Below are 24,054 nucleotides of genomic sequence, written 5' to 3'. Positions count from 1 at the left end.
AAAAAAAAAAACCGTGGGGGTCCCTGGGTAATGTAGTTCTTTGTTTGGGCCCGGACGATGGAGGCGGGGCAAGGGGCGGAGTCGTTGTCCCCTTTCGCGTCCATCATGAGCGATGGGCGGGGCTGGAGGACTAGGCGCCCAGCACGTCCTGCCCCGGCGGAAGTGGAGGTGCGGGTTCGGCCGCGGGCTCTGAGCGGGTGAGGCGCGCGGAGACGCCGGCGCCGACCATCGGTGGGGTCGGGGTGGGGAGGGGGTGGGAACGCCGCAGCTGGGACCATTTGAGGGGAGCCCCTGGGGCCTGAAGGGCGTTTGTCAGGTGGTACAGAGGGGAACCCCATTGAGAGGGGAGAAGGGAACGGGTACGCCTTGTCTTTAGGAGCTTGTTTGCCCATCCGAAGTTCGCAAGTCAGGAGGGGGCGGGAAGGCGGGGTTCTGGAAGGGGTGTGTTTTGAGAGATGGCTAAGCCTCTGGTTCTGCTGTTAAATATTTAAGAAATGGCCGAGCAAGGCGGGTGGGCCTCGGCTCGAGATAAGAGCCCGACTTAAAAGGCGAAGGGCCCAGGAGATGCCAAGGTGGGTTGGGGCGCAGAAGGTTGGGCGTTTCGATGTTTTGTGGACACAGGAGACCACAAGGAGCTGGATGGGAGGCGGAGTGCACAGCTCATTTAATCAGATCCCTCTCGTGCCCCCCTGTTCTTGCAGCCCGTGCCCGGATGGCAGCAGTAGTTCTCGGGGCAGACAACATGGGCCCAGAGCGTATCTTCCCCAATCAGACCGAGGAACTAGGGCCGCACCAGGGCCCCACGGAAGGCACTGGGGATTGGAGCAGTGAGGAGCCTGAGGAAGAGCAGGAGGAACCCGGGGCAGGCCCAGCCGGCTACTCCTACCAGCCCCTGAACCAAGACCCTGAGCCCGAGGAGGTGGAGCTGGCGCCGGTGGGGGATGGAGAGGACGTAGTGGCGGACATCCAGGATCGGATCCAGGTATGCTGGAGGAGGCCTTGTTCCCGAGGTGAAGGTGGGATCCCTGAAGGGCTGGCCCTGAACTGTCTTCTCTGGCTGTTCAGGCCCTGGGGCTTCATTTGCCAGACCCACCATTAGAGAGCGAGGATGAAGATGAGGAGGGAGCTACAGCCTTGAGCAGCCGCAGCTCTATTCCCATGGACCCAGGTAAAAGAGATCATTCTTTTCATTAGGAGGAAAGGAACTGGCCAGAGCCAATAGAGAGGTCACAGAGCAATACCCTGTTCCTAAAATGACAGTTTGTAATCTAAATTTTGCCGACGTCAGAATCCAGGTGAGCTCTAGCTGGTTTGGCTCAGTGGATAGAGCATCAGCCTGCAGACTGAAGGGTCCCGGGTTCGATTCTGGTCAAGGGCATATGCTCAGGTTGTGGGCTCCATCCCCAGTAGGGGGCATGCAGGAGGCAGCCGATCAATGATTCTCTCTCATCATTGATGTTTCCATCTCTCCCTTCCTCTCTGAAATCAATAAAAAAAAATTTTTTTTAAAGAATCCAGGTGAAATGCTATTCTGCTAGACTTGGGGAATGGGCAGGCTTGCCTAGAAATAACAGACAGATTTGGTGACTTTACTAACCCAATGGTTCTGGGTTAATTCAAGGAATGGGCAGGGAAGCTGGTCCCATCTTTTCTATCCTCTAATTGGTCTCTGCCTGTGATTTCAGATCATGTAGAGCTGGTGAAAAGGACAATGGCTGGAGTAAGCTTGCCTGCACCAGGGGTGCCTGCCTGGGCTCGGGAGATATCAGATGCCCAGTGGGAAGACGTGGTACAGAAGGCTCTCCAAGCCCGGCAGGCATCCCCTGCCTGGAAGTGACCACCTTGAGAGCTGCCTTATCTCCCTGCATTCCACTGGAACCAGCACAGGACTGAACACATCCCTGGTCGTAACGCCCATCTCCCTTCCACATCAAGGCAAATCAAACTTCTCAGAGACCCACTTTATTCAGTCTGTACATATGGGGACATCGGCCCAAGCCCAACCCACCATAGCATGTATCACTCTGGAGAATAAAGCACCCTATGTACACAGCCCAAAGCTGCACTGCCTGTGCCCCTGGGACCCGGGTCTGGCTCTCCTAAGCCTCTTGCCTCTCCATGGTGCCTGAAAGGGACAAGCGAGGGCCTGCCCAGCATTAGCACAAACAAGGAAAATAAATAGATGTTGGAGGGAGCCGTGCTTAGACACTGCTCCCTGTCTCCTTCCTCTTGGCTTTGGGAACCAACAGCACAGGAAAGCAGTCAGCCCCAGGTGGTCCCTTCCATGTTTGTGATCCCAGGGCTGCTGCTCCCCAAGGAGGGGGCACAGGTAGGGTGTTTGTTCATCCCTTTCTCTTGATCCATCTGGGCCCTTTATTCATTACCTGATGTCCATAGCTTATGTGGTTCTCTTTTTGACCTCCCACATGGTCTTGGTCGGGCAAGGGGTAAGAGGAAATAATACGGCCCCCTCAGCCTGCACACTGCTGGGGCTGGGGGCCTCTTTGTGCTGCTGGGGGTTGGCGCCCCTCCAGCTATTGACTTCAGGGGCCAGTGGGGCTTGGCATAACTTTGGTGAGAATAACCTCCTGCTGCTCCCCGTGTGCCTCTGCAGGGGAGGGAGAGGAGGAGACCCCTGGCGTTCAAATGAAGATGAAGGGAAGGGAGAGGAGCCTATGTGTTCCTGTGTGTATTTCTCAGAGCAGCCTCAGGTAGCTGTGGGGTTAGGAGCAGGAGGGTACAGGCGTCCCCAGTTGTCTGAACACTGAGCATCTTAGTGCTCAGCCTGTCTGTACTGGCCACCAGGAGGCACCAACACATTTTGGGGAGAAGAGGGACCACTCTGTGGGCATCCCTGCTTCAAGTGCTGCATCACCCTCCCTAGAATAGCTAAAGAGGCACTGCCTTGCCCCATGTCAGCCAGTGGGGAGCAAAGGGTGGAGGGCTAGGGCAGCGTCCCAGGGCTGAGTGGGCTGTGGCCCCGTGGAGGAAACTCGGGGCGTCAGAGAGCCTCCTGGCTGGCAGTTAAGAACTCTTCCGCCCGCTTGTGAGCCTCTAGCGCCTTCATGGTGTACACGTCCTGGGGCAGCTCTGACTTCCTCCGAAGCAGCACTTTTTCTTTCTTGATATCCTTTAGCATCTGAGTGGACAGGGAGAAGGAGAGGAATGGTGACCAATTCCCAGTGTATTCTGTGGCTCCCCCTCATTCCTGGGCTCCTCCCCCTGCAGAGCTGTCTATTGCTGCTCCGCCTCCCCCTGTGCCCGGCCACCTGCACGGCCTCCGTCTCCACGGTCCTCTTCAGAAGCTGGATGTCCTCTGCCGTGGGGGTCTCCGTCTCCATCGAGTACACAGGGGGCAGCGGTGGTGGAGCTCGGAACATGGGATACTGAGGAACGGAGGCACGGACAAGTGGGGGAGCCCCTTCAGACTCTGAACCTGTTTGCCGCTATTCCTCCTCAAACAGACCCTCCCCCAGCCTAACGGGCCCCTCAGTTCAAGACAGTGGCAGGAAAACCTCACCTGGGGATTAAGTCGGGCCAGCTCCTCGATCTTTTGCCACATCTCTTCTCTTTCCTTCATTCGGAACCGGCCCCTGAGGGAGCAGACAGGATGGGGGTTGAGTTTGAGAGAGAAGCAAAGGGGGCTGGCGGTGGACAATCAGAGGCTCTGAGAGGAGACGCTCACTTCTGCTTCTCCGCCTTGTATTGTTGTGTGCAGTCATCAAACAGCTTCTGATTCATCTCCATAAACAGCTTCAGGGCATTGTAGATCAGTCCATGGATTGTCCTGCCACCGCAAGAAAGACGAGGTGTAAGAGGCCACAGCCTGCCCTAGTGCCAGGCCCAACCTGCTCTCTCCTAGGTGTCTGCTAAGAGCTTTCTCATTTACTACTCCCATTTCACAAACCGCTACAGTGTAAGCTCATCTCTCCGGTCAAATCATGTGACCTGAGATCGGCCTTGCAGGGTTTTCACAAATACTGGTCTGCCTGTCCATCCTTCCTGCCACCCCATGCTCCAAGACCCTCCTCCTCCCCACTTGCCTGGCCCACACGAATGGCCTCCCAGCAGCATGACGTGCATCTGCCCCACAGCATGCTTGCGCTTAGCAGGAAAGCCTTTACAACACTGGGATGCAACACATCCTAAGGCCACATCAACTTCCCACAGCGTGGAATTAAGTGACCAAAGCGGCAAAATGTCTGACTGCAAGAAGAGGTGTACTACAGGCCACTGCTCTGCTGTTTGGTCTCAGAGATCTCTCACGTAGGTATCTTTTCTCCCCATTCCTCAAGGTCCTCTCAACCTACAGTGGGCACCACCCCTACTTGCAAAGTGACCAGATGAGACTCTGTAGGTCTTCCACACCCTAACAGGCTCCAAAACCACAGCCCACCGCAGCCCCTACTTGTTCCAGTGGCTCTTGGAGTTCCTGTAGAGCGCAGGGAACATGATGGGGAGGACCCGGGCAGCGTTGTCACTGATGAGGCTCATGATGTACTCGTTGTTCCAGTAATAGAGAGCTCGCTCTGCCACCTGGTGGGGACAGGCGGGACTCCGTGAGGACACAGCTTGCTTTGCTCAAGACCCCCCCAGTTCCTGGGAGGTGGGCTGGATCTCACCTGGAAATGGGGGCTGGAGACACACTTGGCAAGCTGGCGGAAGAGTGGGTCCATGACTTTGCTGAACTCTGAAGGTTCGATGACATCCAGAATCTCCTCCAGCTCGTTCAGGAACATCACCTCCTTGGGGCTGTGGGTCTTCGGCCAGAACTTGAGAAGCCCCACAATCACCTGTGAGACGAGGAGGATAAAATTCTCACTCAATACCTGCCTGGTTCTCCAGGAAGTCTTCCTGCCCCCCCCCTCCCCGCCCCCCGCAGTGGGCGTAGCTTGGGTGGCCTCAGCTAACGGCTCATGTTTCTTTGACTTGGATCTGCTTCCTAGGTGTGCATGGGTTTTCTCCTTCAGAGAGGAAGCCATGTCACCTGTTGGGCTCCCTCCCTCCTGAGCACCTGCTACGGCACTGCCCCACAGAGACAGACGTGCTGCTGACAGACAGGCGGGCGCTGGGGCTTAGAGAGGGAATTACCGGCTCAGTGAGGCTGCTCTCCTTCTCCAGGAACTGCACCACACAGTATGCCAGCTGCAAAAGGTTGAGGCAGAAAGGAGGTGAGGCGCAGGGCCCAGGTCTCACGGAGATCAGAGACAGGAGCAAGACCCCCAATGGAAGAGGCGGCGTAGACGGAATTATCCCACCCACTCCCTCTGCCTCCCCACCCGGCTGGAACATCTCCCCGCCCTGTCTTCTCTGCTGCCATGCCCACTCAGGGATCATCAAGAGGAAGGCGGCTTACCTGAGGGTGGTAGACACTCAGGGACTTGACCTTGTGAAGGGGAAGCAGGACACGGATAAGGAACATCTTGTGCTCTTCCTTAAGGGGCAAGGCAAAGCCGTTGATGATGCTAGGAGTTAAGGGAGGTTTGTTAGGGCCGAAGGGCCTAGTCCAAGCTCAGTGACCCAACCCTCCCAACTTCTTTCAGGCATGTGTGACCACCCCACCTCTCACCTGCCCAGGATCTCCAGGAGCTCGGCAATCCCGTTGTGATGCTCCGTCTCATAGATGAACCTGAGGGAAGAAAAAGGGTCTCCTGACAACCTGAGGCCCCTCTGAAGTCCCCCCCACCTCCCTTCTCCCCCCACCTTAGCGGTGCTTGCTTGGCTGCTGAGCCTGGCTCCTGGCCTCACCTGTAGAAGATGTGGTTGATCTGCCTACGGATATAAGCCCGGAGCCCCAAAAACTTGCCATAGATTCGATGCAAGATGGTCTTGAGGAAGTCCCGCTCTCGAGGATCCTCACTGTCAAACAGGTCGAGGAGCTGGGAGCGGGCAGGAAGAAAGGTGGCAAGTGAGGCCGGAGCTGAGGAAGGCAGGGCTGGGTGACATAGGGTCCTGGCTGGGAGAAGCTCAAAGGTTCTCTGGAGAGGGCCCTGGGGCAAGGCCCTGGGAAGAGTAACTGGATTTCTCTGCTCTTCCCAAGGGGACATCTGAGTATGCGTGCGGCATACTGAACGTGGTGGGTAACTTTGTGGCTGCTTCTGTTTCTTTCCATTATGCTGGAAGCTTCTTGCAGGCAGAGTAGGTCAGTTTAACCCTCATAGTGTCCTGTACAGACACAGCTGAAACCCAAGATATTCTTAGAGGGAGAAAGAACTGGGACCGGAGTAAGGGATGTGGGGCCGGAGTCCATGCCCTGGAAGGAGGGGAAGGACAGGCACTCAGGGACTCACAGCGAGGACAAACTTCTGGTCAATGTACTTCTTGGCTATGTTTGGCTGGAAGTCAGGAGACTCAAGGAAACGTAGGAAAAACTCGTACACCAGCTGCGGAGGGAAAGGAGCATCCCTTCAGGGGGTGTTCCCCAGGGACTGGGAGAACCTGACACAGGTCTGCGTGCCCCCGGCCCTGGTACCTGGAGATGTGGCCAGGCGGCTTCCAGGGTGGGCTCGTCTTCCTCTGGGTCAAACTCGGCCCCGGTGGGATTGGATGAGGGTGGCAGTGTCCGGAAGAGGTTCACTGAAAACTGAGGGGAGAGCCCCGGTGAGAGCTCTGTCTGGGCTTCTCCAGGGCGCCCACCCCGCCCGCGTTCCCGTTCCTGCGCCCACCATGGTGACAGCCTCTGGGTAAATGGCCTCGGTGACGACGTCGCGGCTATGGGTGATGTACTCCACCATCTCGTTGAGTCCTGCCCGCTTCACCTCCTTGAACTTGAGGTCGCTGAGCGGGTCTGACACAAAGTCGAAGAGGACGCAGCACTGGCGTAGCTTCTGGATAAACAGCTCCTCCCGCTCCTGGGTTGGCGAATCTAGGGGGGGCCAGCAGTCAGGTTCCCTCCCCGCCCTTCCCTGCTGTGCCCTACTGGCCTCACAGGGCTTCCCCGACCCTGTCCCGCTCCCCTGGCACCCGCTCCCCAATGGAACTCCCCTCCCCCCCAAGTAACCAAAACCACCCAGTGCCCCCAAGCCTGGTGCACCCGCCCCCGTGACCTTCTCCACGTACCTTTCAGGGCAGGAAGCTTCTGCAGCTCCCGGTTCTTGCTGAGATTGAAGCGGGAGGAGCTTTGCCGTCGCTCCTTCTTGACAATCTGGGGGCCCCCTGAGTACTTGATTTTGCTGAGCTGCGTGGGGGGTGGCGTGCTGTTGCTGGGACGCTTGTTGGATGCCGGTGGCTGAGACTGGGGCTGCGGCTGGGGTGGCGGCTGCGGCTGCGGCTGGGCCTGGTCACACAAGTGAATTGTTGAAGTCCCTTCCCCAGGCTCCCCAGACGTCTTCCCAAGGGGAATCTGAGTGCGCAGTCTGCGTACTAATGTGGCAGGTAACTCTGCCCCCAGGCCCCGGCCACCCTCCATCCCAGCCCGTTTGTGTGCCCTGCCCTGAAAGAGCTAAGGCCAGGGTCAGAGACGCCCACGGTTACCCCTGGGCGTGATCACAAAGGGAAGTCTCCCAAAGGGATGCACAGAGCCTTCAACATGCTCACTCCAGTTCACGGGTGGGGTGAGGGTGAACAGGCTAAGCCAAGTCATGGATTGACGGCAACAGAAGTCAGAAAAGAAGCTATCTTTCCAGGGCCTCGCTGGAGGTGGTGAGGGGTGGTGTGTGAGTACTGACTGAGAGAGGGCAGGAGGAACCTTCTGAGTAATGGAAACATTTTTTATCTTTAAAAAAAATACACACACACACACATACACACACACACACACACACACGCTAGAGGCCCAATGCACAAAATTCGTGCAAGGGGCTCGACCCTCGCAGCCCCGGCTTCGTCAGGAAGGTCGTCCAGCTATCTGGTCTAATTAGCATATTATGCTTTTATTATTATAGATATGTGAGAAAGAGAGAGAGAGAGAGGGAGAGAGATAAAAGCATCAATGATGAGAATCATTGATTGGCTGCCACCTGCATGCCCCCCACTGGTGACTGAGCCCGCAACCCAGGCATGCACTCCTCACTGGAATCGAACTTGGGACCCTTCAGTGCACAGGTCGACGCTCTATCCACTGAGCCAAACTGGCTAGGGTGAAACATTTATATCTTGACTGTGTCTGGGAGATAGTTCATAGCATATATACCTGTAAAAATTAAATGAGCAGACACCCAAGATTACTGTACTGTATGACTGTACTGAATGTGTTACATTCTTCCATTACAAGTTAAAAGAAATTCATTCCCATGTCTCAGTTTAAGTACTAGAAATATAGCTTAAGAAAAATCCTAACTATAAAAAAAGCCTTTGGCCCTGGCGGGTGCAGCTCAGTTGGTTGAGCACATCCCATGTACCAAAAGGTTGCTGTTCGATTCCCAGTCAGGACATATGCCCAGGTTGTGAGCTTGATCCCCGGTGGAAGGCGTGCAGAAGGCAGCCAATTGACGTTTATCTCTCTCACACTGATGCTTCTCTCTCTCTCCCTCGCCCTTCCTTCTCTCTCTAAAAACACAAAAAAAATTCAATTTAAAAAAGAGGCTTTGGCCTTTTTATACTTTTTACAGCCTTATTTATAATAGCAACTAAATAAATAAGTGGGATGTCATGGAGTTAAAATCATGTTTACAAAACTATGTACTAAATGTAATCATACATGGTTCAGCTGTAAAAAATATTTACTCAGTCACAGTTATTTACCCAAAATTGGTGATGCGTAGTTTGAGAAGAGGGGAGATGTCTGTGCAGAGGTATAAGACACTGAGGTTTAATTTTCCACAGCACAGTCAATAGATAATATCAAAATCTCAAAAATTAAAAAAAAAAAGCAGTAACAGAATCTTATTTGGAAACACAGAAGTCACCCTCCACGGAAAGTTAGGCGCTGAAGGAGAGGAGGGGCCTGGGAGGGCTGCCCTGGCATTGCAGCCCAGGTACTATCTGATTTTCTGAACAATGTACATGTTCATGTGATCACAGCGATAAAAACGTAAGATAAAACAAAAAAACCTAAAACTATGTGATTACAGAAAACTGCTTGCTATGCTAAGCAAAATAAGGGTTTTACAAAACTGTACATACATGAGCTCCCGCACAATGCCACACGAGGAACTCAGCCCAGGTTAGGGGGGAAAGGACAGGAGTAAGCCCACCACTGTGGCCATGCCCATCTCCTGTGGGAGCAGAGTGATAGGTGACTTTTTTCTGGATTTTGTAAAGACAGCTACTTTTAAAAACCGTCTCCTTACCTCCTCCCAGACAAGGGTGTCAGAGCCTCATAAAGCCCATTTTCTTTTTCAAATATATTTTTATTGATTTCAGAGAGAAAGGGAGAGGGAGAGAGAGACAGAAACATCCATGATCAGAGAGAATCACTGATAGGCTGCCTCCTGCACGCCCCATACTGGGGATCCAGCCTGTAACCTGGGCATGTGCCCTGACTGGGAATCGAACTGTGACCTCCTGGTTTATAAGTTGACGCTCAACCACTGAGCCACAGCAGCCAGGAAGCCCGTTTTCTTTTTTTAAAACAAACATGTTTTTTATTGATTTCAGAAAGGAAGAAAAAGGGAGAGAGAGATAGAAACATCAATGATAAGAGAGAATCATTGATTGGCTACCTCCTGCATGCTCCCTAATGGGGATCGAGCCCACAACCTGGGCATGTGCCCTGACTGGGAATTGAACTATGACCTCCTGGTTCATGGGTTGATGCTTAAACACTGAGCAACACTGGCCAGGAATTTTTATTTTTTTTAATATGGAACGCTTCACGAATTTAGGTGTCATCCTTGCGCAGGGGTCAGGCTAATCCTCTCTGTATCATTCCGATTTTAGTATATGTGCTGCCGAAGTGAACACGGAGCCCATTTTCAGCCTACACAGACATTTGCAGGGCTGTCCACCCACAGGTACTGTCCAGCTCCCCCCTGTTGGGAGAGGAGAGAGGCTGACCAACCAGAAATTACAGTAGCGCCAGAGGGGTGAGGCCATGTCTAGCTGGGTACCCCAACCGCAGGGAAGTTGTCCTCTTGTCCTCATACCTGCCATCCCCACCTCCTCTCCAGCCTCCTCCACAAACTCTTCCTTTATACAGTAAAAATGGGAAAATCTGAAAGCATCTGGGGTAGGGGGAAGGGAGGAAGACAGAAATGCTATGCTTTGTAAGCTCTGGATTTGAAAAAAAATTATTTACTGATTTTGAGAGAAAGAAACATTGATTTGTTGTTCCACTTATTTATGCATCATCCAATGATTGATTCTTGTATGCACCCTGATCAGGGAATCGAACCCACAACCTTGGCATGTTGGGGCAACGCTCTAACCCACTGAGCTACCCGGCCAGGGCGTAGGCTCTGAATTTTTTATGGAAACAATTATGTTGAGCTTGTGACCTCTGTGGGGATCAGAGAACAAAGGGGACAGGGTCCAGCTCAGGGTAGCCCTTGGGTCCAGTGTAGCTTTGCCCTTATGGCCCTCTCCTTTGCCTGAAATGACAGCCCCAGACACCAATTGGACGAGGGGAACGTAAGGAGGTGGGGCAAAAGCAGCCATCACACACCTCTCCTGCCATGACCAACAGACTTGGGCCTGACTGCCTGGGTTTGACTCCTGACTCTGCCATTAATTAGCTGAAAGTCATACAGTCTCTTGGTGCCTCAGTTTCCTCATCTGTAATGGGGATGATAATAGTACCTATTTTTTAAAATCTTATTTCTTGATTTTAGAGAGAGAGGGAGGGAAGAAGGGAAAGAGGGAGAGGAAGAAAAAAAGATACAGGGAAGAAGAGAAACGTCAATTGTGGAGATCGAACCAGCAACCTTGAGGACAACGCTCTAACCAATTGAGCTACTAGGCCAGGGCAATAGAAATTATTATTTCCCACCCCATGGATTTTAGGAATGCGGCCTGGAAATTCCTGAAATTAGCACACTTCAAATGTTCCTCAGAGTCTACTATCCTCCTTGTTTTAAAATGGGGCATTGCATCTTTCAAGAAAAGCCTAAGTCCCACCTTTTTCCAAAAAGCCTTCTCACATTCCAGGCCTTGGGTATCCATGCCCTTTCCCCAGCTGGACCTGTGACCATCCCTAGTGACACCTCTTACTTAGTCTGTTCAAGTGTCATTCCCCGACTGGACAGCAAGTCCCTCGAAAGCCTGGACCCCACTTGGCACCTCTGGGTCCCCTCAGCACTGGCAACTAACACGCAGTTAGCAAATGTTTGGTTGGCTGATTGACTGGGGGCCAAACCCAGGCCCCACTCCACAGGGTTTTCCTGTCCCGACTGGAGAACCCTCAGAACAGAGCCCTGGACGGTGGCAGAAGCAGAGCGGGAGGGAGAAACGTTGGTGACACTAGGGGGAGGGCCTTTGTGGCAGCTAGGAACCCAAACTCAGGAAAAGCAGGTCTCTCTCCATCCTCCGAGAGAAGACGCAGACACCCTGCCCCTCCACGAACCTCCTACCAAGGGGACATCCAGGGAAAGGAGGCATTCCTCCCAGAAAGGGAAAGGCAAGGCCTCGATTTTCCCTGCTAGTGAGGAGGAGGGTGGGACTGGATCAGTGTTTTCCCAACTCTTCTCCATGTAGGTGTCAAGGGAAGAGAGGGTTGCATGGCGAAAAACCAAAGTTTAAAAACAATCCCGTTTTATAAGGCCACCGGCTCCCGGGCCTCAGACATAAGCAGCATCTGAGAGACAGCTGGCCCAGCCCGCAGAGCCCTGGCTGCCAAGCCTGGATGAGGCGTCTCCTGGTCTGTGCGCCCTTCGCGAGGAACGTGCTTGCCAGAGGGAGGGATGGGGATATGCCAGCGACGCACTTCACGTTCAACACTCTCTCCTAAGAGCTCCAGCTTCTGACTTCTCCACCGACCTGGGCTGGAAGTGGGAGGCAGGTGAGCCCCTGGAGAGCCTTCTGCAGCTCTCAGGGCATCCCTGGGCGCCGACCACAGCCCACGTGGCCAACCTGCTCTCCACCCCTCCTCTGTCCTGCCTGTCCCACAGCCGAGACTCTGTAGTGGCCGTCTTCTCTGCCCAAAGTACCTTCTCCTCCTACCTAAACTCTCAACGGGATCCAAGCTCCAGGAAGCTTCCCGAGGCTCAGGCCTCCGGCCATCGAGCGGCGCTCTGATTTACACACCCCTCTTGCGCACGCGGTATATACTGCAACTGTACTTGCTCGTTCTGATCCAATGCAGGTCCAACCGGATCCTAACACAGCCACCATTAACAATTCAACCCACGTACTCACACATAAATAAAGTAGGAGATAGAAATATTTAACATTATAGAAAGTATTGTTAACAGAACGATGAAACATCAACAGTGAAAAATGCAAAAACTAATGTTATAGCTTTTATATAATGAATTACTAGCTAAATGAAGATCCTTTTCGTTTAAAACCCTGAAAATCACAGAAGCTTTCTCTCCTATCCTGACATCTAGAGCTCTGTTTAGCTGTGCTTAATTCTTCCCTTCCTTCATTTATTCAATAAACATCATTAGAGATTAAAAGGTGAGTAAGACATGGCCCTTGCCCTCAAAGAGCTCACAGTCCAGTGGGTGAGACGGACAGAGAGCAGCTATTGGTACAAGGGAAATGCAAAAGCAGAGAAAGCAACAAAGGATGTGGGAACCCAGAGGGCTGAGCTACAAACTCTGCCTGAAGGATTAGGGAAAACGGCCCTGAAGAGGTGACTTTTAATTTGGCTCTAAAAGGATAAACATGAGTTTAAGCAAAGGAAGAAAGGAGAGAGATAAAGCAGTCCAGGTCTACGGAATCACATCAATAAGGGCTCTGAGTCATAGAAGGGCTCATCGTGACAAGAAACCAGGATGGGAGCTAAAAGAATGGGGTGCAGCCAGCTCAGCAGGGCTGACAATGTGAATTTGAATTTGTGAACAAGGAGGTGCAGACAGAGGGTTGTTTTTATCCTCGCCCAAGGATATATTTATTGATTTGTAGGGGGATGAAGAGAAACATCAATGTGAGAGAGAAACATCGATCAAACCGGAAACCTAACTGGGAACGGAATCCTCACCTTTTTGGTGTACAGAACGATGCTCCAACCAACTGAGCCACCCGGCCAGGGCTCCAACAGAGGCTTTTAAGTAGAGGACTGATAAGGCCAAATATTTTTAGGGTAACAACTCTGGATACAGGGAGGTCAGGCTGAAGTGGGGAAGAACAGGATAATTTTTTCCTCCCCCTGCCATCACTCCCAGAACTCAGGACATAAGCAAAGTCCACAGCACTGAACTGCCTTCCCCAAAGACAGACCAAGAAAGAACCCCGCCCTGCCTGCAGCAGCAGGTCAGAGTAAGTCTGACCTAACCTTTTAGGGCTCCTTTCCATTCCAATACTGTCTTCTAGAATCTGAGAGCCAGTGTATCATGCCATCAAGAACACAGGGGAGCTGGCCCTGGCTGGTTGCTCAATGGTTAGAGCATCAGCCTGCACACCAAAGGGTCTTGGACTCAATTCCTGGTCAAGGGCGCATACCTGGCCCTGGTCGGGGTGCACGTGGGAGGCAACCAATCCATGTGTCTCTCTCGAATTGATGTTTCTCTCCCTCCCTTCCATGCACTCTAAAAATAAAAATAAAAAAACAGGGGAACTGGCTCCCAAGCCACACAGACCTAGGTTGAATTCACCGTTTTACTGCCAAGTAAAAGCTAGTTAACACTGTTAAGCCTCAGTTTCATCTGTAAAATGGGGACAACGATAACGGAATGACCTCACGGGAGTGTCGTGAAGATTAAATGAGAAGGTTATAAAATTAAATGCATGCAAAGTACTCAGGTACTCAGCAGTGTTTGGTACAGAGTGTAGTGAGTAGAATGGTGTCCCCCAGATCCACATCAACCCAACATCCGTGAATGTGACCTTATTTGGAAATAGGCTCTTTGCAGATGTAATCAAGTAAAAATGAGGTCATATTGGATTAGGACGGGTGCTAAATCCAACAGGACTGGTGTCCTTATAAGAAGAGGGAAATCTGGACACAGAAACACAGTTACACACACACAGGGGAGAAGGCCATGTGGAGCTGGGGGTAGAGATTGGAGTGATGCATATACCAGCCAAGGAACACCCAGGAGAGTTGAAAGCCCCGAGAAACTAGTAACGAGGCACAGCACAGACCTCCCCAGAACCTCAGGGGAGCCTGGCCTGCTGACACCTCGATTTCAGCCTTCTGACCTCCAGAACTGTGAAAAGATAGACCCGTTATTATAATCCACCCAGTTGTGTAATTTGTGATGGCTGCCCCAGGACACTAATATACAAGTCACTGTTCAATAAAATCAATGTTGGCTGCTATAATTATTAGGGTCAATTGGAAAGACTGGCAAATGCTTAGCACAGGGTAAATTTGGCTGTTAAGAGCCCAAAATCCTGGACTACACGAAGGGCAAGGAAAAGACTGCCAAACAGCTTTTGATGACCTAGGCCTCACAGCCTGGCCACCGACTTTCCCACTGTCCCTCTGCGTGGGGCCACCTGGGCATGTTTCTAGGAAAGCAGGTAGCAGAATTCCTGTAGCTGCCCACGGGTAAGCCCGAGCAGCGTTTCCCAAAGCAGCGCAAAAGGTGAACTGAACACACCTTCCCCAGAGGGCCTGATACTGACCTACTCCTGCCTTTATCAGATTTGTCCAGAAAGGCCGTGCAGAAATCCTAGCAACTGGTCTTGGCATATTTCTGAATCTGTTGGAGCCTTCGTTTTCCCACCTATGAAAGGAGAGCGTTAGATTCTAAAGTTCCTTCCAGCTCTAATTTGAAATTGGTTTGTTTGCTCCTTCAGTTTTCACTCACTAAGGCATTCAAATGCTGGCGCCTCCCGTGTGCCAGGCCCCTCGACACTGAACGAGAGCCTCACAGAGCTCACACACCAACAAAGGAGCCAGCTCCTGAACGATGGATTCACGTGGAATTTTTCATGACGTGTTGCCGTGGATGGCACTGGGTGCCAGAGGAGCAAAGAGCAGGAGCCCTGACCTTGTCCTGGGCAGGTGGGGATGGGGGTGAGGCGGTGGTCAAGAAAGGCTGCTTTCAGGAAATGACAACAATCTTTTTCTTTTTTTTTCATTTTAATCAGTTTGATTTTTTTAAAAAATATTTTTATTGATTTTAGGGAGGAAGGGAGAGGGAGAGAGAGATAGAAACATCAATGATGAGAGAGAATCATTGATCTGCTGCCTCCTGCATGCCCCCTACTGGGGATTGGGCCCGCAACCCAGGCACGTGCCCTGACTAGGAATCAAATTGTGACCTTCTGGTTCATGGGTCGACACTCAACCACTGAGCCACACCAGTCAGGCTTAATCAGTTTGATTTTGTTTAAAATAAATGAAATACTATAAATGTTTTGGGCATTTATATTCTTACATAGTAAATCTTTTATAGTAAACACCATAGACTCAATTAATAAGATGCTTATTTCTTTGTTCCAATAAAGACAAAAATAGCCCGGTTGGTGTGACTTGGTGGTTGAGCATCGACCTATGAACTAGGTGGTCATAGTTCGATGCCCAGGTTGTGGGCTCAATCCTCAGTGGGGGGCATGCAGGAGGCAGCAGATAAATGATTCTCTCTCATCATTGATGTTTCTCTCTCTCCCTCTCCTTTCTCTCTAAAATCACTAAAAATATATTTTTTAAACTATAAAAATAGCTGTCAGTTTTAATGATTGCCTTATTCTTTCTTTATATATTTTATTGATATTTTGTGTGATATATTTATTGCTATGCCAGCTTTTTAAAAATTTTATTTGTATGAAATACCTTTTTCCCTTTACTTTCAGTCTGTGTGTATCTTTTCAATCTGAAGTGGGTCTCTTGTAGAATATATATATCTTGTTTTCTTATCCATTCAGCTACTCTTTCTTTTGATTGGAGAACTCAGTCCATTTATATTTAAAGTGATTATTGATAGGTATGTAGTTATTGCCATTTTATTATTTATATTTATGTTCCTCCCCGCCCCCAGTCCTTTTATTTCCTATAATCCTGGTTTGATGATGATAAATGACATCAATCTAATAAATGAACAAGTAGGTAATAGGCAAAAGCTGGGAGTAGGTAATAGGCAAAAGCTGGGGGCAGCCCCCCAACTATTCTTTTCCATCCTACTTCTGAGTCTCTTGCTGCTTTGCCTATCAGTTGCCAGTTCCCAGCGACCTTCCCTGTGGGTTCCACAGGTGTCATCATTCCTACAGGGGAGGCTGAGCCCGGAGGGAGTGCTGCAAACGTGCAGGAGTGCACGGTACGGGAAGAAGCCAGCTCCTTCCCTCAGAGCCCGCAGTTGGTGGGGAAAACACATGTGAGAAGTTACAACACCCAGTGATAAGGACTATTCTGGAGACCTGATCAGATTACTGTGTCAGTGCAGAGAAGGAGGAATTTATCTGCGGTCCTCAACTTCCGTGTCTGCAAAGTGGGGGACACCCCCCCTGCTTCTTCCAATTACTCAAGTGAGGCCTAAAACAATGGTCACAGGCCTGAAAAGTGTGTAGATCTCTTTAAAGGTGACAGGGACCAAGAATACCCGGAAAAATCTAAGTCCAGAGTTAACCCCAAACACTTGTTAATCGATCTCTTCTCCCCAAAACACACAAGACCTGCCCCTGTTTTCTGTTCTCCTCCATCCCTCTGAACAGTTTAGAACAGGAAGCAGGAAGCAGAGAAATCAAGGATCACCAGCTCCTGGGAAATAAGAGCATTTGCTCAATGATGTCAGGATCCTCCACCCTCCTGAGCATCCCCGAGCACACTCGGAAACCTTCATGGACACACTCTGGACTTCCTTAAGGCCCTCCACCCTCCAGTGCTCTCTCCACTTGCCATTTATTGCTTTACAACCCTAGATTGCTGGGCTGCGCTGGCCTCTGCTCATAACTGTCCTTCAGTAGCTCCCATCTGATCAGGACCAAGGGCAATGGGCCCAGCCCGGCCGACTCAGGAACTCCAGCCACTCCCCAACCCCACCCCCACCCCCACCCAGAGCCATGCTGAAGCCACTCACCACTGAGCACCGTATACTTCTCCCCATCTCCCCAGGACCTGGTACCCCTAGCTTTTTGCCCTAAGGAAAAAGGAACTCAATACTCAAAGTTGTTCAGATAACTTTCACAGGAATCACTGGGGGGCTAAAGAACCGGAGAACTTATTTGGTCTACACCAGCCGAAGCAAAACCTGCCTGAGGTCCCTCCCAGGCTGTGGAGCCTCCTCCCCTTCTGCCCAGCTAACTTCTGGCCCCTGGGATCCCTCACCCCACCAGCCAGACAGCCAGCAGTTGGAGCTGGTGTGTACAGCATAACTAGGGCTGCGCCCCCGTTCATTACCTCCTCAGCACTCTCGCCGCCGCCATCCTTGCCCGAGCTGCTGGACTTGGCCGTGCCTTTGGCAATCTTGGGGGGCTCCTGAAGGAAGAAGATGGAGGTCGAGTTAGTATTTGCCAGGGGAAGGGAGAGGCCTTGTCTGGACCCCTTAGGTCTTTGCTGTAATTATCCTCTGTCCAGTTGAATCAATCAATCAACCAGAACTACCGAGCACCTGCCTTGTATCTAGCCCAGGGGAGGAGGGGCTGGGGTACAGAAAGGGAAATTCAGTCCCCCCAAGGAGCTTAGAATGTGGTTGGGAAGACCTCTCCAACACACAGTAATGAAGCATGATAATGCTCTTTCCCCTCCCAAGGTTGGGACATGAGCTAGGGCCTGGGAGTGCCTCTGTCAACAACCAGGGGAAAAGCCTTAAGGGGAAAGCATGATGGAACAAGCTGCTCACACTCGCTGGGGCTAAAGTGGGCAGAGGGTGCCTGAGGCTCTCCTGCTGGAGGGAAGGATCACCACTCTCCCCCCAGAGCCATCTGGGAAGAGCGAGAGGCATTTTCTTAAATGTCACAAACAGCACCCAGATGACACCGGCACCATCAGTGGGGCCCAGGAATGCTAACATGTATAGGAATTGTCCCAGGAACACCTCAGTGGACAGGACAGAGACAGGGGTGGGAGTAAGGCCCTGAACTGCTACAAAGGGTGAGCACTAGACCCAAGTCTCCCTCGGGAACCTGGCCGCTGGCTCCGAGCCCTGGCCTGCCCAGCATCTCTTCCTATGCTTCGGGCCAAAATAAGCAACTGCACAGGGACAAGATGGGGAAAAAGTGAAAAAGACGGGGATTTAGGTCTGGCTGCAAGCTCACAACAATTCCTCTGTGTGCCATGGATGGCCCGCAGCTCACTTACAGGGACCTTCCATCAGCTAACAGGCCTGTGTGGAGTGCTCGGCACTGGGGACCCGGCCATTGTGGAGGGTCTGGTTCAGCTGTGCGCAGCAGACTTCGGGAGGGACAAAGACAAATTCTAGGTTTTCTTTGGGGTGGGGGGAATATAACCCATACTGGAGTGGATTCAAAAGCATGTCCTGAGAGCAACAGCTGCAGGAACTGGGAGAGGTAACAATGGAAGGGAGGAGTCATGGCAGGAGGGGGAGCAAGAGGGATCTTTACAAATAACTAAAGGGCTGTCCTGTGGACGAGAGATGCAACTTGTTCTATGTGGACCCAGAGGCTCAAGAGCCCTGGCTGAAGTGACAGGAAGACAAGAGGAGGCTCCAAACAAGGAAGAATTTTCTCCAGAGCAGCTGCACAGAAGCCGGCTGCCTCGCGAGGCTGCACGTCCCCAACCCCAAGAGCATTCAAGCAGGGGAGCAGTCACGCCTGCTCCGAGGCTGGTCGCAGAAGGGGTTTCGAGCCTTAATGAAGACTGGACTGGAGGCCCTTGGAAATCACTTCCAGCTCTGAGATTCCGCAACTCAATGGCATCCAAGCCCCTTCAGTGAGAAGTGTTAAATCAAGTGGCTGTGACTATGGGGGCAAAAGGATTTCAGGGAGAAGAAAGCTCTGTGTGGGTGGAGTTGGGGGAAGGCTTTGTGGGGGCGGGGAGAAGGAAGCCATTCCCAGGTGTGGAGCGGCTCCGAGTGAGCAGTGAGCAGTGAGCAGTCACATGAGCGAGCAGAAGCAGGCAGGCGCTCCTTCTTTGTGTCGAATACCCTTCCACTGCCTACTGGCCACGCTGGGCACACTGACCCCTCATCAAGGGGCCAGGGAGTGGCTCAGATCATGGGGTGGAGAGGAAAAGGATGAGGGGGTGCAGGCAGAACACAACACTGAGGTGACTGAACAGACCCCCAATGTGGGCCCCTTGGACACAGGTGACCCCTCTTCGTACGTGTCTCATCTTTCGACTTGATCGTGAGCTACTGGGTCTTTTTTGTGCCCCTCCACCTACCCTAGAAGCACTCAGTCGTATCTCTCAGGGAATGCGCCTAAGAAAGATCCGCGCTGTGTGGCCCACCACTCTCCCTCCCTGGCTCCCGCAGAACAGGTGAAGGGCACACACGCCAGCCCAGCCCAGCCCAGCAGTCCAGAGCTGCAAGGCACCATGGAGCCAGCCCTGTGTTCCGGGCCTAACCCTTACCAGTTACATGATCATACGCAAGTTAACTAGCCTTTCTGAGCCCCAGTTTCCTCATCTACTAAGTGACGAGGATCGTGGTTCCTGATTCCCTTAGCACAGTGTCCATGAAAAGCTTAATGTTAGTCAATGTTATTACTATCATTCTGAACAAGAAGAAAGAGGGAGGGAGCAGGGGCACCTGACTCAAGATGTTAAGTCTCAGATCAGAACACGAGGGAAGAAGAGGGATGCAAATCCCCACAAGAGATTGACTCAGCACCCATCCATTGAGGGCCTACTGTGTGCAAGGGAGACGCCAAACCAAAATGGAACTCAGTTACTATTGCAAAGGGAAGAAAAGACTTGTCCATAATTAATTCCAGTCCAGAAGAACACAAAAGGGGCATCAGTGACCTACCAAGGGTTCTGTAAACCCAGGGCACGAGGGAGAGCTCCCTCCCACCGGAAGGTTCAGGGGCGGTTTCAGGGAAGAGGCTGTGAAGGATGGACAGGACTGGGGCCAACTCGGATGGAGGAGAAAGGAGAGAAGTGATGGCTGAGCATCATTTCCACCCATCCCTTCTTTCTGTCCCCGCCCCATCCAGGCAAACCTGTCACATGTCACCTCCTTCCTCCTCAGGACTTGCCAATCATTGACTGAAGAAGGCCAAAGGCAATTGGAAATCAAAAGCAGAATGTTAAACCTCGAAGGGGATCAGAGATGCCTGGCCCCATGTACTCCAATCCTTCCAACCAAATAATTATCCCTGTGGTCCTAGCAAGTCAAATTCAAATTTCTTCTTCTCAATCATCTAGTCGAGTCTGTGGATGGGACAGACTAAAAACTACAGATAGGTAGAGACCTCACCAGCTTCCCCGAAATTCCATGCCCCTCTGCATTCTTTTTAAAAAAATATGTCTTTACTGATTTATTTTTATTTTTATTTTTTAGAGAGAGGGGAGTGAAACATCAATGTGAGAAACATAGATTGGCTGCCTCCTGTACACCCCCTACCAGGGATGGAGCCTGCAACCCGGGCATGTGCTCTGAACAGGAATTGAACAGGTGACCTCTGGGTTCATGGGATGATGCTCAACCAACTGAGCCACACTGGTACAGGGCTTTCTTTTTGGTAAGATTTCCTTCTCTTTTTTAAATATATTTTTATTGTTTTCAGAAAGGAAGGGAAAGATAGAAACATCAATGATGAGAGAGAATCATTGATCGGCTGCCTCCTGCACGCCCCACACTGGGGATCCAGCCTGCAACCTGGGCATGTGCCCTGACCGGGAATCGAACCGTGACCTCCTTATTCACAGGCCTACGCTCAACCACTAAGCCATGCCGGCTGGGCAGGGCTTTTTTTTTTTTTTTAATCCTCACCAGAGGATTTGCTTTCCCCGTTGATTTTTAGGGAGAGTCGAACGGAGGGAGGGAGGATGGGAGGGGAGAGGGGGGAGAGAGAGGGAGAGAGGGAGAGAGGGGGAGAGATAGATAGAGAGAGAGGGAGAGAGAGAAAGAGAGAGAGAGAAACATCAATGTGAGAGAGACACATCTATTGGTTGCCTCCTGCATGCAACCCAGGTACCTGCCCTTGACTGGGAATCGAACCTGTGACCCTTTTAGCCCCTTGCGTGGCTGTGTGTGTATCATCTAAAGCTAAGCTGCCAAACCACTCACTTGCCAAGGACAGGGCCCTGGGTGGGGCACACAACCCTGACCAATTCAGTGCCCCATGAAGTTCAGTGCCTAGTGCACCATCACAACCCTACACTCAGAACATCAGGACCTGAGAGGTTATGGGGAAAACCCTGGCAGATCTCCAACAGCCCCAGGGTAAAGAGTTTAACTGATAAGGTCAGAGATGGGAGCCCAGCAACCCAGCCCATCAGAGGACAAATGAAAGCATGACACCTCTGGGGTCGTAGAGTAGGTTGCTTTATGTTGGTGCAGAACACCAGGCCAGAGCCATGAGGAACCAGCCCAGGAAAGGAGAAGCTGGGGGAGGCTGGAGCTGGCATTCTAGCATCCTCTGTGTGAATCTGTACCTCAGAGGAACCACACCTCTGAGTCAGATCTCAGCAACAGCAGGAAATAGAGGGCAGAGAAAGGCAGGGATGAAGAACGGGGAAGGTGGTATGGAGGTAGACGAGGAAGGTAGCTCAGTTGGTTAGAGTGTCATCCTGATACGCCAAGGTTGTGGGTTTGATCCCCAGTCAGGGCACATCCAAGAATCAACCAGGGAATGCATAAATAAGCGGAACAGCAAATCGAATTTTCTCTCTCTCTCCCTCCCTTCCTCTCTCTCTAAAAGTAACCAATCAATAAAGCATTTTTTTTTTTTTAAAAAAAGGAAAGAAACAGCCTGTGTCAGGACACCATGACAAAGGCAAGGGTGTTCAGGGGTGGCTAGTCCATGGGTAAGAAGGAAAACTAATCTGATAGTGAGGGCAGATTCCAGATTTACAGACAGTATGGCCCAGGAAAGACAGAAGTCCAACACTGTGCAAAGAATAAAAAATGCAAAGGTTACCCCAGGACTCGGGGATTGGCGCCTGCTCAGCCTGGGAATGGTGACGGGCTGGTCTGAACCTGGGAGACGGCCCTGCCTGTGAGAGGGGACTTCGGAAGAAGGGCCTTTAAGCCCGGAGCCCTGCTGGTGCAGCGGGGCCTCCAGCAGGTTGTGTGACCTTGGCCCCCCTCCCGCTGGCCCGGCCTCAGTCTCCCCATCTGTCCCACTCGGGATGGCGCTGAATGCACTCGGCGGTCCCCTCCAGCATGACATTCTGAGGTCCCACGGACAGAAGGAAAGGCTCAGTCCTGGCTCACAAGTTTGTGTGAGAAGGAAGAACTAGAGGGAGGGGCCTAGGCCAGATTCGGTGGAGGAGAGAGAAGGCAGCGCTGTTCTAGGTCAGGGAGCTGGGCAGGGCGGGAGAAGGGGCTGCAGGGAGCGGCGGGGAAGGCCAGTGCAGGCCTGGGCGGGTCGGAGGAGGAGGGAAGGGGCTGGGAGGGTGGCTAGTCCTGGAGGCACTACCTGGGAGGAGGGCTGTCCCGAACCAGCACACGGGTGGGGGTGGGGGAGTGAGTGGCGGGGGGAGAGAAAGCCGGGGAGTGATCGGGGAGGGGAGTGGGGCAGATCTGGAGGGAGGGGGCTACCCTGGGCCGGGGCAGGTCGGGGGGTGTAAGTGGGGGGGACTCCAGATCGCGCAAGATGAGGGTGCTTTCCCAGTTGCAGCACAGGCGGGGGGTGCGCCCGGCAGCGGGGACGGCGGGCTGGCCCAGGGAGTCCTGCGGGGGCCGGACGGGAGGGTCAGCCCGGGGCTGTCCCGGGCCTGGCTCGAGCCCCTCCCAGAGCTCCGCGCAGGCCCCAAGGCGGAGGCGGAAGGAAAAGGGCCACGCTCACCTTCTCCTTCTTCAGTTTATAGGGCATCTCGGCCCGTCCGGACCCGGCCTGGCTCCTGCGGCCCCGCTCCGGCTCCGGCTCCGGCTTTGCTCGGCCGCACTCGGCCCGCTCGGCGTCTCCTCGCCACCGCCTGCGCGCTGCGCCCGGGTTGATCGGTGTCTGCGCCTCCAATTGGCCCGAACTCTTCCAAACCTGCCTGACAACCAGACGCCGCCTCTTCCGATTGGCCATTGGCGCCAAGCTGCTTCCTTTTTTTCTCATTGGAAAAGAAGAGTACAAACCGCCAGGGTTCGGCTCCAAGAATTGGCTCGAGTGGGAGGTCCCGCCCTGGAGTGGGTCGAGCTTAGCGAAGGAGGCGGGGGTAAGGGGAAGCCCAAGCTGAGGACTGAGTGCCGCACTCCGGCGGCGTCGGGGCACGTCGGCCTCGGCCTTTCTTCGCGGCCCGTTCCCTTCTAAGGGGGCTCGCCCTCTTTCTCCACTCGCTGCTCTGCCCAGTCCGAATGGGAGGAAAGAAGCCCTAAAATGAAGGGGTGCCTTTCTTCTTCAGGGTAACGTAGCACTAATTGGTGGAGAGGACTCGATGGCATCCTTTCCCCAAACAGGGCTTGCAGAGAAGCCAAGGGGAAGCCTCGCAGACGGGGGCCTGGGTGAAATGAGGCGAGAATCCCGGGTTTGTTGCTACTTTGGGAAGAGGGTCCCTGTTCCTACTGCCGATCTCCTGGGATTGGGGAACCAGCTAGATTTGTGCACTTGGAAACTCAGGGTTTAGTGTCTCGGGGAAATACATCCCTTACTCCCCACCCCGCACAAGCTAATGTCCTAAAGGATAAGATCAGTTCCTGCCCTCAGGGAGTTCCAGTCAGGTGAAGTTCACAGACAGGTATAAACAGATGGTTAAGATACAGTGTAATAAATTGCACAAACCTAGACTGGGCTGGAGGAATATGTTTCAGAAAGTTGACTCCAGTAGCAGATTGACTACATGAAGAAACTGGAGAAGGTTTAAGAATAAGCCTGTGCTCCTTGCCCAGGAGAGCAATGTTATAATACGACTAGAGGCCCAGTGCACGAAATTCGTGCATGGGTAGGGTCCCTAGCAGCTGCCAGCTGGGGCCTTCCTTCATTCCGAGCCGCCCCCTGGTGGTCAGTGCACATCATAGCGAGCGATCAAACTCCAGGTGGGTCCAACTCCCGGAGGGGGCACTTTGCATATTA

General features: G+C 52.5%; 2 protein-coding genes and 1 non-coding gene across 9 annotated transcripts; 1 reads left to right on the top strand and 2 right to left on the bottom strand.

The window, feature by feature from the left end:
* The first annotated feature begins 102 nt into the window (after positions 1-102).
* On the top strand, positions 103-2,054 carry MEA1 (male-enhanced antigen 1). Of its 4 annotated transcripts, none has more exons than XM_006100555.3 (4): positions 103-197; positions 702-982; positions 1,066-1,168; positions 1,686-2,054. In XM_006100555.3, the coding sequence occupies exons 2-4, from the start codon at positions 713-715 to the stop codon at positions 1,835-1,837; spliced, it is 525 nt and encodes a 174-aa protein (XP_006100617.1). In that variant the 5' UTR covers positions 103-197; positions 702-712; the 3' UTR covers positions 1,838-2,054. The 4 variants fall into 4 exon arrangements, with proteins under 4 accessions (XP_006100617.1, XP_006100619.1, XP_006100620.1 ...); XM_006100557.3 differs by having other exon boundaries at positions 145-168; XM_006100558.3 differs by lacking the exon at positions 103-197 and adding an exon at positions 270-316.
* PPP2R5D (protein phosphatase 2 regulatory subunit B'delta) lies at positions 1,947-23,046 on the bottom strand. Of its 4 annotated transcripts, XM_023764133.1 has the most exons (17): positions 22,840-22,962; positions 18,184-18,316; positions 17,324-17,401; positions 7,060-7,276; positions 6,666-6,865; positions 6,473-6,583; positions 6,291-6,383; positions 5,749-5,879; positions 5,570-5,629; positions 5,357-5,465; positions 5,092-5,145; positions 4,623-4,793; positions 4,409-4,536; positions 3,686-3,787; positions 3,521-3,593; positions 3,270-3,386; positions 1,947-3,139 (listed from the first exon to the last, which is right to left on the bottom strand). In XM_023764133.1, exons 2-17 carry the CDS (start codon positions 18,199-18,201, stop codon positions 3,002-3,004), a joined length of 1,800 nt encoding a protein of 599 aa, XP_023619901.1. In that variant the 5' UTR covers positions 18,202-18,316; positions 22,840-22,962; the 3' UTR covers positions 1,947-3,001. The 4 variants fall into 4 exon arrangements, with proteins under 4 accessions (XP_023619901.1, XP_006100622.1, XP_023619902.1 ...); XM_006100560.2 differs by lacking the exon at positions 18,184-18,316 and having other exon boundaries at positions 22,840-23,046; XM_023764134.1 differs by lacking the exons at positions 18,184-18,316; positions 22,840-22,962 and adding an exon at positions 14,611-14,711.
* On the bottom strand, positions 9,737-9,843 carry LOC111828279. The gene has a single exon (XR_002832092.1). It is a non-coding gene; the product is annotated as a U6 spliceosomal RNA (small nuclear RNA).
* Positions 23,047-24,054: the final 1,008 nt, after the last annotated feature.

Source organism: Myotis lucifugus, unplaced genomic scaffold, assembly GCF_000147115.1.
Source record: "Myotis lucifugus unplaced genomic scaffold, Myoluc2.0 scaffold_318, whole genome shotgun sequence".
NCBI classification, from domain to species: Eukaryota; Metazoa; Chordata; class Mammalia; order Chiroptera; family Vespertilionidae; genus Myotis; species Myotis lucifugus.
The sequence above is the reverse complement of the archived record's forward strand: the minus strand, read 5'-3'. Positions and strand labels throughout refer to the sequence as shown.

What these genes read in the sequence shown, in the direction of transcription:
- MEA1 (XM_006100555.3), top strand. Translation starts at nt 713, where the DNA reads ATGGCAGCAGTAGTTCTCGGGGCAGACAACATGGGCCCAGAGCGTATC. An exon ending in ACATCCAGGATCGGATCCAG is followed by an intron (nt 983 to 1,065) that starts GTATGCTGGAGG and finishes CTGGCTGTTCAG; the next exon opens with GCCCTGGGGCTTCATTTGCC. An exon ending in CTCTATTCCCATGGACCCAG is followed by an intron (nt 1,169 to 1,685) that starts GTAAAAGAGATC and finishes CTGTGATTTCAG; the next exon opens with ATCATGTAGAGCTGGTGAAA.
- PPP2R5D (XM_006100560.2), bottom strand. Translation starts at nt 22,866, where the DNA reads ATGCCCTATAAACTGAAGAAGGAGAAG. An exon ending in GCGGCGAGAGTGCTGAGGAG is followed by an intron (nt 7,277 to 17,323) that starts GTAATGAACGGG and finishes TTGTGTGACCAG; the next exon opens with GCCCAGCCGCAGCCGCAGCC. An exon ending in ACCCAGAGGCTGTCACCATG is followed by an intron (nt 6,584 to 6,665) that starts GTGGGCGCAGGA and finishes CTCTCCCCTCAG; the next exon opens with TTTTCAGTGAACCTCTTCCG.